The 17,953-nt window shown below is 40.6% G+C and overlaps 1 protein-coding gene across 20 annotated transcripts in view; it reads left to right on the top strand.

Annotated features, from left to right (window-relative positions):
- mark3a (MAP/microtubule affinity-regulating kinase 3a) overlaps nucleotides 1–14,878 on the top strand; it is a 42,679-nt gene extending 27,801 nt beyond the window's left edge. For 3 of the 20 annotated variants that reach the window (XM_055057292.1, XM_055057290.1, XM_055057291.1), the window contains exons 11-19: nucleotides 857–969; nucleotides 1,061–1,208; nucleotides 1,391–1,599; nucleotides 2,636–2,739; nucleotides 2,974–3,159; nucleotides 5,405–5,674; nucleotides 7,252–7,278; nucleotides 12,537–12,581; nucleotides 14,002–14,878. In XM_055057292.1, the coding sequence (XP_054913267.1) occupies nucleotides 857–969; nucleotides 1,061–1,208; nucleotides 1,391–1,599; nucleotides 2,636–2,739; nucleotides 2,974–3,159; nucleotides 5,405–5,674; nucleotides 7,252–7,278; nucleotides 12,537–12,581; nucleotides 14,002–14,347 (1,448 nt within the window). In that variant the 3' untranslated portion in view covers nucleotides 14,348–14,878. Of the gene's footprint in view, nucleotides 1–856; nucleotides 970–1,060; nucleotides 1,209–1,390; nucleotides 1,600–2,635; nucleotides 2,740–2,973; nucleotides 3,160–5,404; nucleotides 5,675–7,251; nucleotides 7,279–9,728; nucleotides 12,582–14,001 lie in introns of those variants that run through there. The other 17 variants (XM_055057307.1, XM_055057300.1, XR_008607911.1 and 14 more) reach the window with 12 other exon arrangements.
- The last annotated feature ends 3,075 nt before the right edge of the window (nucleotides 14,879–17,953 follow it).

Below are 17,953 nucleotides of genomic sequence, written 5' to 3'. Positions count from 1 at the left end.
GAAAGAAGCTGAAGTGTTAGAGGAGGCTGCAGGATGAAAGTGAGAAAGATGAGATCAGGCTGAGGAAGATGACAGATCCAGTTCTGCTTGGCTAGAGAAGCACAGCTTGTTTGTTTCTTCTTCTCTCTGATGCACAGGAAGTCGGACATTGCTGAGAGAAACTCCGGCTTGTCTCCAGGTGGCGTTCACCTCCATTTTTAACATTTAATACCAGACTATTAATATGATATCGCTGCTGAACAGCCAACACATCAGGTTCTCATTTTACCACCAGCAGCTACTCTTCCTGAAGAAGTTTTCCACTTTATCTTACAATACAACTACAAAATTCAACACATTTTAATGCTTTATGTTTGCCAGAAAGCATTTATTGGACACAACAAACATGTTCCAGAAGGTGTTCAGATCAGATGGGAACTAAATTGATACTGCAGCTTAACCATTATCCAAACCCAGACTCTAAGGGAGGACAGGCTGCTCAAAGGCTTTGGTTGGTTTGACAGTGCAGCTGAAAATGAAACAAATGCTGCAACTTTGGTCTCTAATCAGAGTTTATCAGAGTATTAGGTGTGAAAACACCCTTTGCATTTCCTGTATTCTTCATAAAATAAAAGTTTTATCATTTTATTTAAAGCAGTGTATAGTTACGAATGTTCTTTAAAATATTAGGGAAACATGCATGTTTTTATGCTAATTCAACTAGCATGAACTCTGCACACACCTCCTCATTTTTGGCCCAAGCCAACAATGTATCAAATATAATTATTTAAATAACTTCCAATGGTTCACTTGAAGCCTTGTGTCCTCTGGGTGCATGTGTTCATCTTAAATTGTCTCCTTGATGTTGCTCATGCAGATGTGATGGTGGGTATGGGCTACAACCTGGAGGAGATCCAGGACTCCCTGGCCAAGATGAAGTATGATGAGATCACGGCCACCTACTTGTTGCTGGGCAGGAAAGCCTCTGAGGTACAGAGACACACACCGCTCCACTTCTCTTGTTGACAAAAACATTTTCTGTCCTGCGTGTTTTGACTTATCATGCATATATCCATGTCAGCTGGAACCTAGCGACTCTGCCTCCAGCAGCAATCTGTCCCTGGCCAAACCCAGACCAAACAGTGAGCTCAACGGCCAGTCGCCATCCCACCTCAAAGTGCATAGGAGCGTCTCCTCCAACCACAAACAAAGGCGTTACAGTGAGCAAGGTGAGCAGCCTGCAGGTCCTTCACTTTGTCACTGCTTTCTCAAGCAAAATGAAGGAAATTGGGGCAGGTTTACCTTTGCACCCCTGATTGTAACCTAAAGATTTGATGGTTAACGCGTTTGAGTAATTATTCAAGATGGCTTTGATGAAACCATTTAAAATGATATTGTTGCTGTTCGTTAGCTGGTCAGAACGTTCCTCCAGGGATGGCTCATCCAAAGAGAAGCCAGACCACCACAGCAGATAACGCTGTGAAGGACGAAAGTGGAGCTCAGCTCCGGAAACCCGGCAGCCGAGGCGGTCCGCCTTCCAGCCCCCTGCTGGGCAACGCCAACAACCCCAACAAGGCTGACATTCCTGAGCGGAAAAAAGGAGCCACCACCAGCGCAAGCGTGAGTAACCCACAGACCCAGTCTGTAGAGCCCCGTACATAAAGGGCCGTCTACTCCTGATATCAGCTTCCTGGTTTGGATTCTTCTCCAAAGATGTTTTTTGTTTTTGCTGTTGTCTTCCGATCACATCTTTTAGTGACGGTCCGTTTCCTCCTCGTAAAAAGAAACTGCAGTTATTTTCTTCCTCATATCATCTTAAAAGAATGAATCTGATTGAGAAGGAAAAGTTTTCAGTCCACTGATTTATTTCTACGGGGATTTAAAGTTAGCTGCACAACAGAACAGGAACATACTGTTAAAGGTTTCCAGCCTGGAGATGAGGAAATGTTTTCACCTCTGGATGTTTTTCATGCCTTGTCGGTGATGTAGAAAGCAACAGCGCAACTGTAACTTGATTGAATGTATTTCTTTTGTTTAGAGAAATTTATTGTCAATGACGTTACTGGAACTGAGCCCTTAAGTTTAAAGTTAATTAGACTCAGCTATGTACAGTGCTAAAGTGCAAATTACATAAATTATTCACACTTCATAAATGTTGTGGCAGGTCTGTTTAATCTCAGATCCTTGGATTTTTGTCAGACAAAAGTTTGAGTTGTGCGCAACTCACAGCGTTTTGCGACTCAGCACAGTTAAGTGTACTGAAAAGAAGCTAATATTTTCTAGCTAGTTAGAAAGGAAACACCTAGCAGCTGGGATATTGGTCAGTAGTTTGAGTTCACTCAAGCTGGTCAATGACCAGCTTGACAAAGCTCCTTGCTAGCTAGCAACAAGGTCAAATGCCATGTGAGAAGCTCAAAGCTGCTACCAAAAGCCCAGAAAGAGAAGTTTTGATCCCCTGCATGTCTTTTGTACATCACTGTTGTGATATTACTTGTAAATTTTACTTATAATGATCTTAAACGGGTCTCTAAAAGTCTTAAATTTGAGTTGTTGCAACCTGCATAAACTCTGTATGTGCATGCTTCTACCTAAAGCTTGTGATCTTGAATGATGAAGTTTTGACCTGGAGCCTCTGTCCTCCTTTTTTGCTCTGCAGAATAACTCTGCTTCAGCAGGCATGACCAGGAGAAACACGTATGTCTGCAGCGACAGGAACAACACGGACCGCCTCTCCGTCATCCCCAACGGGAAGGAGAACAGGTAAGAGCTGGAAGATAATCAGCTGTGATCTCGCAGCTTGGTCGGAACAGCAAAGTTTCAATTTGAACCGCTCATTAGGAATGTCCAATTTATTCCTTGATTATTATTTTTGTTTTTCTTCTTCTGTTCCTCCTTTTATTTCCACCTTTTATTATTTTATTTCTCCCCTTCCCCCGCCTGTTTGTGATGTGGGGTGTGTATTATTTTTCTCCTTCCTCGTTTCGGCATGCCCAGCATGACTGAGATGGCTTGTGCCACTAGCCCCTCTTCTTCTTCTTCTGCCTTTGCTGCCGTCGTTTTCGGCGCCTCGTCCACTTCGGTACAGCAGAGGTATCAAACCGTCAGCCCTCTGTATGCTTGTCAGGCAGACTGGGCCACCCTGCCCCACTCCTACTACGCTCTGGACAGCTGCTCGGCCAAGTAAGACAGCAGGGCTCCCAGTCCATAAACTGTCTCCTGTTATGCATCAGCCCCGTTTTGCCCTGCTAACCCACACATGCAGCGTCATGCTGTAACCCTGCAACTAAAGCACGGAATACATTTACACAAATATCTATTAAATATATGTAAAAAGATCTTCAACATGTCAGCACGTTTGAGGATAATTTACACTTTTCAGCCTACAAACGACTTACCAGCAGTGAGAATGGATCAACTAACTGAAAAAGTGGTTCTAATTCAACTCTGCTGCCCATATGACTCATGTCTTTTTGGCCCGTTGATTTGTGGTTTTGTATCAGACATGGGCCAGATCTGTTTTTTTCCAAAATTTACACTTTCCTGTGTTACAGACGCTCCATTTTCCACCAAGGAAAACGGGAAGAGGCCAGATTGAATGTAAATAGTGTTTGAAGCAATCATTGGTTCTCTATTTAAGGGGACAGTATCTTTTAAAATTGACTTTTTTGAGCTTCACGTCATGCTAGTTATTCCCAAAAACATGGCACCCAAGAAAATAAACACCACTGATCCGAGTTGCAGGTATCCGCTTTGTCTCTTTCCGACTCCATTGCCTCAAGCTAACCACATGGACATGTCACTTCCTGTTACTAGTCATCATTTTTGTTGCTCAGCTTCAGAACTGATCAACACATGACAACATGTGCAGCATCAGTCTTGACTTGTATCGTTGGGTCAAAATTAAATTGGTGGAAATGAGCTTCAAATTTCTGATCAGTGAATCTCTGGCATTAAGCAAACAATATTGTTCTATTCCATATTTCCATCCTTCCCCTGATGATCCCCTGCTGCTGCAGCGAACATCAACAACCTGCTCCTGATCTCACCTCAGTTTTCCGCTCTGAACTCTGACCCTGGACTCCTCATCTGCTCACCTCCTATTGGACGTCAGAGGTCTTCTGCTCATCATCTGTCCTCTGTTTCTGTTCAAACGTTAATCTCTTCCTTCACTCTGCACCTCTATGCATTCATGTCCGGGTTGGAAAGCTGTTCTGGGTTTTATTTTTCTGTTATAGTTTGAAGTGAAGTGAATTTACATGAAACAAGTTTTCCTTAGTTTATGGATGTCTGGCTTTTAACTTGATTTACAATTGAAACTGGCTTAATTGTTGTAATTCACACTGTTGAAAGAGAATAGGAAGAACTCTAGTTCTAGAAGTTAATCATTTTAACTGATTAAAAATGATAAAAAATATATATATATATATATATATATATTTACTGGGACTGGTTGATAAGTTTATTGTAACGATTCATCAAATTTTGGGCTTCTGAAAATTCCATTTCTGGGAAATCTGGATGTTTTATTTATTTATTTATTTATTTGCACTCTAAGATTCCATAGTTCAAAGTGACGTCAGATTTCGGTTTCCATCTCGTTTGGAAAGCCTGCTTTACAGTTTTAATTTAGTTGGACGTTGAATTTTTATCACAAGAATAAAGTTGTACAACATTAGAATCAAAATAATCCAATAAAGTTATAATACAACCAGAATTAGGTCATTTAATTATAATAAAGGAGTCATTTTATAACAGCTCCAACACGAAAAATAAATATTTAAACTCAGGTAATACTTCATCTTTTAACATATCGTCATCAAATTATCAGAACTTTGAAACAACTGAAAGAACCACACAGACTGAGTTTGTCACATCAAATCATGATAACTCCATATGCAAACTTCCTGCTTTTAGTTAAATTGTGTTTGTTTTGTTGCTAATATTATAACTATTCTTGAAATTAAACAATAATACCTGTATACTGGCCCAATACTCCACTGTAGAACTCAGAAAAGTCTCACTGAAATAAAAGCCAAATTTTTAACATATTTTCTCTTTTTGTCAAGAAATTTAAAAAAGAAAGATTATAATTGGATCTAGTGTGAAAAATATTGCCCAGTCCTGTGCTTAATGTTTTTATATTTGTGTTTCTTTGGTTTTCCAGCCATGTGCTGAAATATGTCATTGTTTCAAATCCACCTACAAATACTAATACATTTTTATGTCTGCCGCCTCAAATCCAAATTCAGTCGCAGTTTTTGTTTCAAAACTGGAGCTGTTTAAAAATGTTGTTGTGCATCAGATAAAATTATTTTAGGTCTATTGAATATTTTGCATGTCATCTGACTACACTTCAATAACTGGAATGCAGGTGAAACGTGAAGCGCCGTCAGACCATGACCTCTCCCTCCTTCCGCCTTGACAGTGTTGCCGTGTCGCCCGGTGGCCAGAGGAACCCAGTGGCATCCACCCACAGCATCAGCAACGCCACCACGCCCGATCGTCTCCGCTTCCCCCGCGGCACGGCCAGCCGCAGCACCTTCCACGGCGGCCAGCTGAGAGACCGCCGCACCGCCACGTACAACGGCCCACCGGCGTCCCCCACCCTGTCCCACGACGCCACGCCGCTGTCCCAAACCCGCAGCCGCGGAACCAGCAACCTGTTTTCTAAGCTCACGTCCAAACTCACCCGCAGGTAGGTGTCCATGCTCCTCAGCAGGTCCATCAGACTGGGCTGGAGTTCAGCTCACAGCTGTTTTAAGACATGTCGCCTATTACTGACTTGAACGTTCAGGATGATCCCAGCCCTTTGCAGACGACAACCTCATGTGGTCATTGAATACAAAGACGTGTCCTACCTGTGTCCTTGCCCGGGGGACAGCCATGGTGGATAGGAAAAAAAAGAGGAGTAAACTTCCGCCAAAAACTAGAAAAAATGTGGAAATATCTGAGTTTGAAAGTTGAAAATTTGCAAGAACAAAAATTGAATTTTTTTTTTTTTTTTTGGTGGAAACTTGGTTCCTTTTTTTCTTCCTACAATAGCCCTAATACAGCGTCATGTATGGGGGAGCACTTCAGTCTTTTGATCATGATTTTTTTTTACTATAATTAAATCTTAGTAGTTCATGTCGCTGACTGGTTGGCTGCTGAGAAACTCTTTGAAGGAGCTTCAGGTGGAATAATTGGACTACAGCTGTAGGAATAGGAAACTACGAAAAATGAGGATCAGGGCAGCTGCCACTGACCAGATAAATATTCAATAAAGCAACATACAGCAGTGTTTGGGTAATCGTTGTTTTTGATGTAACGTATGGTGAATCGTAAATATATTCGCACCTCTTGACATTTCTCAAATCACAGTCACAATCAATCACAGTCACAATCACAGTCACAATATTTTATTGAGATTTCCTACTATAGAACACTTTTTTGTGAGCATCAGTTTTCAATTCGTCCTACGTGTTTTCAAAAGGACCTACGTAGGTCTGGACTTGAACTGGACCGTTTCAAAACAAAGAAATGCTTTGATCCAAACCTTTCCATTGTAGCTTTGGCTGTATGTTTGAGTTCATGGTGCTCTGCCATAAAGTTCTTATTTTGGCCTCTTGGCTGCTTCTCTGAATAACTGGCTCCTTTTACACCATCTCTGTTTTGGTGTACAGACAGCCAAAACTGTACAAAAATATTTAAATCTTTCTCAGTCAATGTCTTTTACCCAGAATTCCCCATAGTTTTAGCTTCACTAGATTCAAATTTCTTATTTAAAATTAATTGAATTATTTCTTTTTTATATAGAAAACTCTTAGTCACATAAAATCCTAATAAACTCCACTGAAGTTTCTGTTTACTATGAGAATGTGACGAGCCTAAAAGGGGTGTTAATATTTTGCATGCTGGCACACACTCCAACTAGTTTCTGCTTCTCCTTTCCTTCAGTGTTTAAGGCAGAAACTCATTTCTGAGAGCAAAACCCAACATTAGTTTAACTTTTAGCTTCCTCATTGGTGTGTATTCCTGTTGGGACCCCGTATGCATTAAAAACCCAGCTGACGTCAGTGAAGCAGCAGCAGCAGCCAGGTCAGCGACATCCAACGACGACTGACCTAAAAACCAAGTGTCATAATCATTTCATGATGAATCAGAAGGAGAACCGACGATTCCGACCACCGCCATTTTTTTTGTTCATGCACTCAGCCCCCTCATGCCCCTCCCTTACTCCTCCCACTGTCTCTTTCACCATTCTCACTGTTTCTTTGTCTGCCTCTGTTGTAGAAACATGTCATTCAGGTTTACCAAAAGGTAGGACTCCTGCTCTGTTCTCCGCTCTGTACCAACTATAACCAGATGGGCCTCACTGAGAAGCTGCGACTTGGTTTCTGAGCCGAGTGGGGCTGCTGGCACCCAACTAACACCCTGCTCCGTTTGGGGGCATCTACACACACAGCTTCCAAGCAGAGAAACGTTGCTAAATCTTCCAAACGGATGGTGTTAAAAATTGCTTTAGTGCTGATGTAATGAAGTAAAACTGTGTCCTCCGTTTTGCTCAGAGAGAAGCCGTGTGTGCAAATGCTCTCTGTGTGGCTGCGGTTGGTCTGAGTGGCTGAAAGCTGATTGGTTGAGCCGACCAATCAGCCGATAAACCAACAGCAACTACGAAGCAGCTTGTCACTAATCAGTCGTCAGTGCATGCATGGGGTCGCTTCTTCCAGCCGCCATTGATTGTGGGTCGTTTTCACCACACCGTAACACAGCCGCCATTAGACTGTTCCTTAGTCAGTATTCTCCTGCATTATTACTATTCTAGGTGCGCAGATGTACGCTAGTCCTGGTTTGCGTTCTTCTTGATTTCGACTGATGAATTGGACCAAACGACAAACTAGTTTGCTCCTTCTTAAACACAACCTGTTTTTTGTTTTTTTTGTCCCTTTTCTGTAAAAGTTTGGTGGGCGTTTCATTAACGTATTCATTTACATTCTTCAGTCCTTTCTGCCGATAAATGATACACTGTATTAAATACATCACACAGTTATCCTTGATCAGAAAGCTTGGTGCCATCAGATGACGACGTAAAGATTAGATTGTTGCTAACAAGTTGCCACAAATCTTCGAATCTCCACTAAATTTTGATTGCAGAAATGCTGTATCAGCCAAAACATCAGATTGCATTTGGTTAAAATGCTGCCATGAGGGCCGGCTTTACGTAAAATAAATCTTTCATTGTTGAAAATGAACTGTCATTTTTTTTATACATTAGGCTGTATATGTATGAATTGATGCATTGTAGGTTTATTAATTTATAATTGTGATTTTTATGTCCATAAAAATCCCCAAATTTTAATTAATTTCTTCTCATATGGGCTTCTGAGTTTTATTTGGGCATTTATCATATCATTTATCGTGATAAATTTAAGAATTTGACTTATTGTTATGATAAATTCCAATTAATGCTGTTTAAAATGTCAGAGATTAATCATATTTTGAGCCACAATACAAATAAAGACATTTAATTCATTTAAATAAGCTCATAAAATATAAGCTAAAAATTAGAGCAAATTTCATAAGAAGTATGCTTAAATGTAATTTCATCAATCAAAGCAAAGCAGAAATTCACACAAAATCACAACAGATCCCAATACTTTATTGTGGTAATGCATAATTGTGAGTTTGTCGCAAATATTCCACAAAAACGGTCCAGAACATCGGATTGAAGTGATGCCAACTCCCGGCTGCAGGTGGCAGTATTTGTTTCTTCTACTACCCTTCTGCCTCAGCCTTACTTGATAAGTTCTCGTCCATAATTGTTGCAGCGAGTAACAAAGTCACATCTACCTGTCATACATGAGTACAAATATCACAATTATTTTTGGGGAAATATTTCTTTATTGGCACCACAAAATCAATGATTTTGATTGATTGAGATTTAATGTATTTAATTTTAAGATGGGACGCAAAGAGAGCTTTTGCTATATACAGTTTGCTCCATTTGATCAATACATTTTGGTACTATCAGCTTTTTGGAACATTCAGGATCTTGATATAGCCCAAAATGAAAGGGTTGACACCCCTTCTGTAGAGGCGAGAAAACCCCTCCACTCTCCTGTAAAGGTTTTAGACGTTATCTGTCGAGACTTAAAAGAACGGACGGGTTCCTTCAGAAGACGTAACAGACGATGTGTTGACTTTATGAGATGTAACGAAAGCTTTGACTTGATAAAAACAGTTATGGATCATTTTCTGGATCATTCTGTAGACTGTGGCATGTTTAGCACAAAGTGTAGCACAGCCACTGGTGAGCTCTTGGAGTGCTGACCTGAGGTCAACAGCGGCCTCCGGTGGCTGCTCTGGGAACCTTCATCTTCATGACGATGCAGGGCTTCCTGTCGCTCTATTCCAGTCTCACTCAAACACCTTTCACTTTTTTCTGTTCTCATGTCTCTGGAGGTGAAAAAATGTAGTAAAAGGTGTGAAGCCGTTGCTGTTTATTCCCCCTCCTTAGTTTTTGACTTGTCTGATAACCTTTTACTAAATTTTGTCAGCTCTGAGTCTCCGTACTTCTCCACATCTTGGGACTTTATCAGTGAGTTTTCATCTTTCTTTCTTTTCTTTCTTTCTATTTTTTCCCCTCCTCAGGACATTTTAGGCTGAGTCACCTCCTCTGCTCTCCTCACAGCTTCTGTGTTTTTTTTTTGTCTTCCTTACCTTCTCATGTCCTTAACTTTTCCCTCTTGCTGCTCTTCCTCTCTGCCTAGGGTCAGTATTGACCCGGCCAAACGGCAGATAGCCAAAACAGGGCCTGCCAACCCTTCTACCCAGGGAGGAAAGACCCTTAGTAAGTCTTCTGCCCTTTGCTTTCTTTCTCTCCTCAATTTGTTTCTCTCTTTATGTCCTCCTTCCTTTTTTATCATCCTGCCATGCTTTCTTTCCCTCCTCTTGTATTTTTTTGCCCCGTCCTCATGCCATTCATTTGAATATTCTTTCCTTCGTTTTTTTTTTTTTTTTTGCCGTTTTGAGTTTCCTCAGATTCCAATCTCTTTCTTTCAGATTCTCGAGCAGAAGATATAGAGAGTTGTAGGAAGATGAAGATCTAGAGTAAGGGTTGCTTCGATCTCCTAATTTGTCCCTGAGGAAGTCTCTAAAGAAACAGTCTGGTTTTCAGACGTTGCTCCTCCTTCTGTAGTGTTTCTTTGTTGTTGTTGTTGTTGTTTTCTGCGCCATTGTGGCTGGCCTAGGACCTGCTGTCAGTCCCGTCTCTTCACTTGTCCTCTTGTCCCCTTTTAGATGTTAAAATGTAGCATTGCACATGTCCTGTTTGTTTCCTCTGCGCCGCAGTGCATGATGGGAGCCTGTGCAGAACACCCGTCCTGTCAGAGGAGAGTTTTAATGTTGCATTATTTAGATGTTATTTCTGTATCTAAATGCTTTTAGTGACATGAGGGCCATCAGAAAGATGTTTTTGATCAACTTTCAGTAGAAGTTTGTAAAATTATTTCTGAGTTCTCATTGTTCATTTAGGTGATGTCACACTGCTATGAGAGACACTGTAAAATATGATTTTTGCTGTGTTAAAGGCAAAATGATTTGGACTTGATGCTTTAGGCTGTTTTTGGCGAATTGGATGTTTCGGGTTGCAGCAAATAGGGATCTCTGCAGCTTTTCCTAGAAAAGCTAAATCATTATTTGACCTCAGATTTTCAGAAGGCTGCCAAGTATTTTCCAAATCCATCGTGTTTAATGACAGCCAGAGGCTCACAGCTCAAAATCGTACAATAGAGAAACGGCTAGAATTAGGGGTGAACCAATAAATCAGCCCAGGTTTCCTTTGTCTGCAATTGTGAAGCCGATCTTATTTCCCCGCTGGTGTGTGTTGTGATCAACACACACCAGCGAGAAGCATTTGGAATAAAAATAGTTTCCTTTTTTTGTTAAATGCCCTTTTACATGTTCTGTGCTTGAAAACAGGTAAAGTTGTGGTATCCAAAGTTGAACATGGATACCGCTCCTGTCTGTCAGTGGAGCTGAAAATCGGCAGCAGCACTGATTTCTTGGTGCGTCTTTAGAAAATACGGGGGGAAAAAAAACAATTGGAGAAAATAGTTGAAGGGAGGAAAAATTGTATTTCTCAGCATCTCTTCACATAAGTAGATAAAATCATCTCGGATTAAATCAACTAATATTTCAGTAAAGCAGTCCCACTCATTAATGGACAGGTTAGATTATTAATATATGGATTGGTCCTGATATTGAAAAAACTTGTAGATCGGGAATCGGTGACGATGTTCCCGATCCATAAGGGCAGATCTATTCAGTATAGTTCTACACTGAGCAACGTCGTGCATTGTTTATTTTTACTTTAGAATTCCTAATTTCACTTTTTAAACTATTTGAAAAGTTTCCTTATGTATTTTCCATTGGCTGTTCTCCTAATTACACTGAAAACAAATGAAAGTGTTTTTTCCATGTTTGACCAGCTATGTTGGTGTATTTCAGTGAGCTGTTCTGGTGCAGAGTTGGGAAGTAAATTTGTAATTCAGTGCATTTATGTCTGTATTTAAAAAAACAACAAAATAATTGTTTTAGATCAGTTCAGCTGATACTAAACCTTAGATTTTTGTATCAGTAGTGAAAAAGTGGATCAGTGCATCCCTAGTTCTAGTTTTAACTTTTTTTTTTTAACACACATGCACACACGTATATATGTGAGTATGTTTCAATCTTGCAGTCAGGCAGTCTGCAGCAGTTACTTTTTAATTCTGCAGCTTACAGCTGCTGGTATTTAACATCACGGGGATGTTTTTGTGGAAAGTCTGGCATATTATTCTCAAGTTGTTTGATCAGAAACTGAGCTCATTTTAATCGTCCCTTTTAATACACACCACTTGGACCCCGTGATGAAGCCCAGGATGTCTTCCTCACCTCCTGGTGGACTGGATGTTGGGTCATTAGCGTTCTGCAGTCACAGGAACACGTCGACTGGTCTGTGAACTTCACATCTCGCTGACTGCAAACCCGGATGCTTCATCTGCTCACTGACGTTTCTAACTTGGCGAATGAAAACCGATTGTCTTTCCAAATTATCCTGATAACATTTAGCAATTGGGACACGAGATCTTCAGTCTTAACCTCTTCAGGCGTCGACTCGGACTTTTCTGAGAACTTTTTCGCAGCTTCTCCGTCTTCCTTTTCTCATCCCACCTGCTTTGGTTGCTGCTGTTTTGGGTTGAAACGCCGCCGCCGTGTTTTTCTGTTTTCTGTCGTTGCTTCCAGATGAACAGCCCTCACCGTTTTGGTTTCTTTCATCACTACTTCTTCTTCTTCACTGACATTAATGGAAGCCAGCTCTTCCATCTTTCTTTGTGTTTCTAATTTATTTTTGTTGTTGGTGGTGGCTCACACCGTCGCTCACGTATTCCGTCACACACTATTTATTTATTTATTTCCATTCACTGAAATTGATCAGAAATGATTTCTGTTGTGCACAATCCACAATCTGTTGTGTTGTTTTCTTCTCCCCTGACTCGCCCACGCCTCCCTGTGTGAATCATCTCATGGCGCCTCAGAGTCTCAACCGAGTTTGAGAGAAACGGGAGACTTGAGGGCTCAAGGTGAGCTTATACCTGCCCCGCCCCTCCACCCTACGCCTCCCTCCGCCCCACTGCTTCCCATGTAGCGTCAGGCCCGCGCTGCTTTGCCCCGAGTGTGTAGGAGTTGCAGCAGTGTGTTGTTGAAACTTTGTTGCTGCGGTTGCATGGCCGTGTGACGTGCCGCTCTGCTATCGCTGCATGCTAGCTCTTCTGTCAGCCTCAAGATTCAAAGTCTGCTGAAACGTCTCTGGTTTCTGTTGCAATTCTCCAAAAAATATTCCTTTACATGATCTATGAAAAACCCAGAAGGCAGTGGGGCTTTGCAGGGGAGGGGACGTTTTAGTAATGTCTATTTTAAAATGTAAAATGTTGGTGTTTTTTGTTAGTAATTTTTTTTAAAAAATTGATATGAAAACTAGAAGTGGCCAGAATTTCATTGAGATATTTTCTAAATAAGTAGATTTAAATGTTAGGCCAACAATAACTGGGGTTTCAAATCAAAACAACACAAAAGACAAACAAAACAGATTTTTTTTTTCAAATAAAATATAATTTTGAATACTGAGAAAAAATATTTTATACTGTTAAGTAAAATACAAGTTTTGAAGAAATCCCTTTAATCTTATAAACGAGTGATGGTGAGAAGATTTGGAGCTTCTGCTACATGAGGAAACATGTGAAGAGCTAATCAGAAATAAAAATAGATTTTGAAGAAGTTTGACTGCTTTAAAGCCACTCAATATTGATTTATTGATTATTAAAAACTGCTATAAGTAGTTTAAAGTTACTTTGAAATTCTTACATTATCTTTTGAGAAATACTGTTCTCATTTCCTATGAAAAAAATGTTTTTAATCTTCATCTGTCATGTATGAAGACGTTTATGTTTGAAACATCTTAACAGTTAAAGAACTTTTCTTATTATTTTTATCATTTAAAATGAAGCAAATCTTAATGTTGCAGTGATATTCTGGGTTTTTCAGAGATGGCTTCTGTTTGTTTTACTTTCTTTTACTTCCCCTTTCTCAGTTTGGAAGTCACAGACAAAATGTAGTAAAAGCAACAAGAGAGTAAATATGCTCATAGATTATTTAAAACATTTTTATTATTCTTACAATAAGATTTAATTTTACCTTCAAACTGGAATCAAAAGTTGGTTTCTCATGCAAATAAACCTGTTCACTACATTTTGTCTAGTTAAAGGCTCCACAGCTTTGTGCTGCAACCTAAATGTGACGTAAAGATAAACTGAGCTCAGAGCGACTCGGGTCACAATAAGAAAAACTTTGGCTTTATTAGACCGTACAGTTTCATTCTCCCTCGCCCCTAAAAAAAAAAAAAGTCACTTCTGTGAAGGATTTGTTGCAAACAATCCCAGCAGGATTTGTATTTATTCTGAGCTAATCTGAGCAAAGCTCTCCTCCGTGTCTTTCTCCCCACAGTCGCCATGTACCTGGGGATCAGAAAGGGGAAATTAAAGACAGTAAGCCCCGCTCCCTCAGATTCACTTGGAATATGAGAACCACCAGCTCCATGGAGCCCTGCGACATCATGAGGGAGATCCGCAAGGTGCTCGACGCCAACAACTGCGACTACGAACAGCAAGAGAGTTTCCTGCTCCTCTGCGTCCACGGCGACGGGCGGGCCGAGAACCTGGTCCAGTGGGAGATGGAGGTCTGCAAGCTCCCCCGTCTCTCCCTGAACGGCGTCCGCTTCAAAAGGATATCCGGGTCATCCATCGCTTTCAAGAACATTGCTTCCAAAATTGCCAACGACTTAAAACTATGAACAAAAGGACTTCAAAGTATAAGTAAAACAAATTAAAACATCTATATTCAGAGGTATTTAAGCTGTACAATCATCCAAGTAGCAGTTTCCAAATGTCTCCTTTTTTTTTTTTTTGAACAAAACACAGTATGTATTGAACATTATAATGTATAGATACTGGCTTTTGGCAATAATTACTGAATTATCTACTAATGTCTGTTCTGACCACCAGGGGTCGCCATTAACAAGTTCAAAATGATTTGTCATGCTGTGAATGTGGAGAAAAAAAGAAAAAAAGCATTTCTGGTCTTATTTATTTCACGTTTTATTTTATTTTTTTTGTCTCGGTTAAAAAGAAGAAAGATGTAGCTTTTTGTTTTATCTTGTGTAAATAATGTATCTTGCTTTCAAGATGGCTCCACTGCTACACTTTAAAAAATTTTTTTTCTTTTGTATTTTGTTAAAAGTTAGAGATAATGGGAAGTCCATGTTAACGCCACACGGTTAAGGTTCACTCATGTCTCCATTAAAGCTCATGTCTGTCAACCTGAACATCCCGACTCGTCACTGGACCAGAACCAGCAGGAACAGTTACTTTTAAAGTTCAGAGATTTTGGGATTAAAAAATGTCTGATTAAAATATCGATAAGGTGATTATGAGAGGGAGACCAGATTTAGTGGCCCAGTTTAAAAACAATCATTGTTTGCTGTGATGTATTTGTGGACAAACCCAATTCAAACACAAAGATGTTGCAGCCATGGTAACAACAAACGAGATGATTGTTTAAACTTTTCCAAAGTAAACTTCCTAATTAAATCCTAAATGTAATTTTTTTTCACAGTTGAATCTGTTAAATAAAATGTAATAACATTGTCATTCTCTATAAATGAATGCTACAGGTTTAGATCCTTCACTAGTACAATCATCAAAAAACCTATCCATTCATTCCACCTTTCACTCACTCACACATTCACACCTAAGGAGAGAGAGACATACTTACGTGATTGCATGTTTTAGAGTGTGGGGGAAACCGGAGTACCCGGAGGAAACCAACGCAAGCACAGGGAGAAACATGCTAACTCCATACAGAGGAGAGACCCCAAGCTGGATTTGAACCCGGAACCTTCCGACTGCAAGGCAACGGTTCTACGAACTGCGCCACTGTGCTGCCCGATACATAACTATGCTCCTATTAATATAACCTTGTACCTTTTGACGTCACCGCCGTTCTCTGCTGACGACGTTGAAGAAGCATCCGGGGTTTTTCTTCGTTATCATCCGGGTCTTACTCCTCCTTTGAGTAAGGAGGAGTAAGACCCTCCTTACTCCTCCTTAAGGAGGATTAATGGAATATATTCCATTCCAATATATTGGAATGGAAATATTGGATTTCCATTCCAATATCTGCTCCTTCACCATTTGAATGATATCTGTTTACTGTGCTGTCAGCAGTTCTGGCTTCTGGCTCACCTGTGAGCCTTCAATCTTCAACATGTTGCCAACTTAATGCCGAGGATTGGTCACCTCCTCCACGTCTCATTCATTGTTTTTAGCTGCACAGTCCGGATCATTCTCCTCCACTATGTCATTAGTGCTACTGTGTGGCATTTTTCAAACAGCAGGTTGAATTAACATGTTTGGTTCCAGTGGTCTCTATGACATCAGCGGTTATGACATCACTGTGATACAACAAAGGAATCTCTCTCTTGATTCTAGCTCTCAGACAGTGTTTTCTCAGACCTGTTCCACAGCTCTATCACAACAGATCACATTTCAAAGAAACAAGAATTAACAGATAACAAACATGGACCAACAACTTTCATGGATAGAGATGATAGAAGAAAACATCCAGGTAGACTATGATGCAATCCTTCATTTTGATGATGAAGAGGAATGCCCCATTGCGCCTGAAGACGAACCAACCGAGAGTCCAAGAGCATTCGACGACAAGGAGCAAGAAACAACCTATGACATCTTGGATCTGACGAGGCAGATCGATGATTTAAAGAAAGAGCTGGATGAGGAAAGACAACAACGAATTGCCAGGGAGAAAGAACTCAAAGTCCAGCAGGAGGAAATTAAAAACCTGAAGAACTTGTTGGAAAGAGAACGTCACATGAAGAAAACATCAGCCCAAGAAAGCAACATCAGCGGTTCAGTCAAAACAGGAGGATCGTTGTTGTCCGTTGTTACTTCCAAAGTAACAACGGACAACAGACTTCTTCAAGAGCTGGACAAGTTTAAGAGGGAGGCAGAGATGTATGCCTCAAGAAACAAAGGACTCATAGAAGTTATGATGGACGAATATAGAATCAAATTAAAGTATGAAGAAAAACTGAAGGATCAATCAGAACATGTTCGCAAATTAGAGGAAACAATCACATCTTTGCAGGCTCTGGTTGGAGCCTGCAAAGGTCCCCAACCAAAGGTCCCCCAGCAACAAGATGTCCCCCTGCAGCAAGATGTCCCCCTGCGACCAGATGTCCCCCTTCAATCAGATGTCCCCCAGCAACCCCAGGTCCCCCTTCAATCAAATGTCCCCCAGCAACCACAGGTCCCCCTTCAATCAGATGTCCCCCAGCAACCCCAGGTCCCCCTTCAATCAAATGTCCCCCAGCAACCACAGGTCCCCCTTCAATCAAATGTCCCCCAGCAACCAAAGGTCCCCCTTCATTCAGATGTCCCCCAGCAACCAGAGGTCCCCCAGCAACGGACCTACAATCAACCGCAGTGGTGCCACGTAAGTCGGGCCTCCAAAAAGCCAGAGAGGTCAGAGGACAAGAGAACATATTATCAACCGCAGTGGCGCCACGTAAGTCGGACGTCAAATCAACTTGAGAGGTCAGAGGACAAGAGGACGTACAATACACCACAGTGGCGCCGCTAGACGATTGGTCTCCATGCCACCAACCTCCACTGGTTGCATGGAGTCCAAGTCCAGCACTTGGACCCCATGCAGGACCGTTGAAATGAAGGCCAAATTATGCCCGGCTCAGCCTTTACGCTGACCCACACCCAGGTGGTACTAAGTGATGTTTCACCAGGTCACTAGCTTAGTGCCTTGACACATCAAAAATTTCTAACTCCAAAATCAATGGAGAAAACACAAAGCGGACAAAAACTAACAAAACAAGATACATTTCAGAATGAATGACAGCATCACAAACATTAAAGTTTCAAACCTATAAAATACTCTATAGTATTATATCTCATTACAACAATGAGATATAATTGCGGCACCACTGTGGTTGATATCTCATGATATCAAAATAGTATTATATCTCAATATAATACAGATTTGTCCATCTGGCCTCTCAATTCCAATACCAAGAGAGGTCAAAGCATTCCAAAAATATCTCAATATATCTCATTGTTTTGAGATATATTGAGATATATTCTGAGCAGTTGTTTCCTGCTATATCTCATTACATAGATATAGCAGGAAGAAACATAGTAATGAGATATAATGATATAATACAATATATTTCATTATGAGATCGTTATCTCAATATGAGACACTGTGATTACTATCTCAAAATATTATATTGTCATATCTCATATCTACATAATGAGATATAGTACTATATACTTATATAATACAATATATAATGAGATATTGTATTATA

This window comes from Poeciliopsis prolifica, unplaced genomic scaffold (genome assembly GCF_027474105.1).
Source record: "Poeciliopsis prolifica strain line A6 unplaced genomic scaffold, Auburn_PproV2 SCAFFOLD047, whole genome shotgun sequence".
NCBI classification, from domain to species: Eukaryota; Metazoa; Chordata; class Actinopteri; order Cyprinodontiformes; family Poeciliidae; genus Poeciliopsis; species Poeciliopsis prolifica.
Note: the sequence above shows the minus strand (reverse complement) of the source record. Positions and strands in the feature narration are given on the sequence as shown.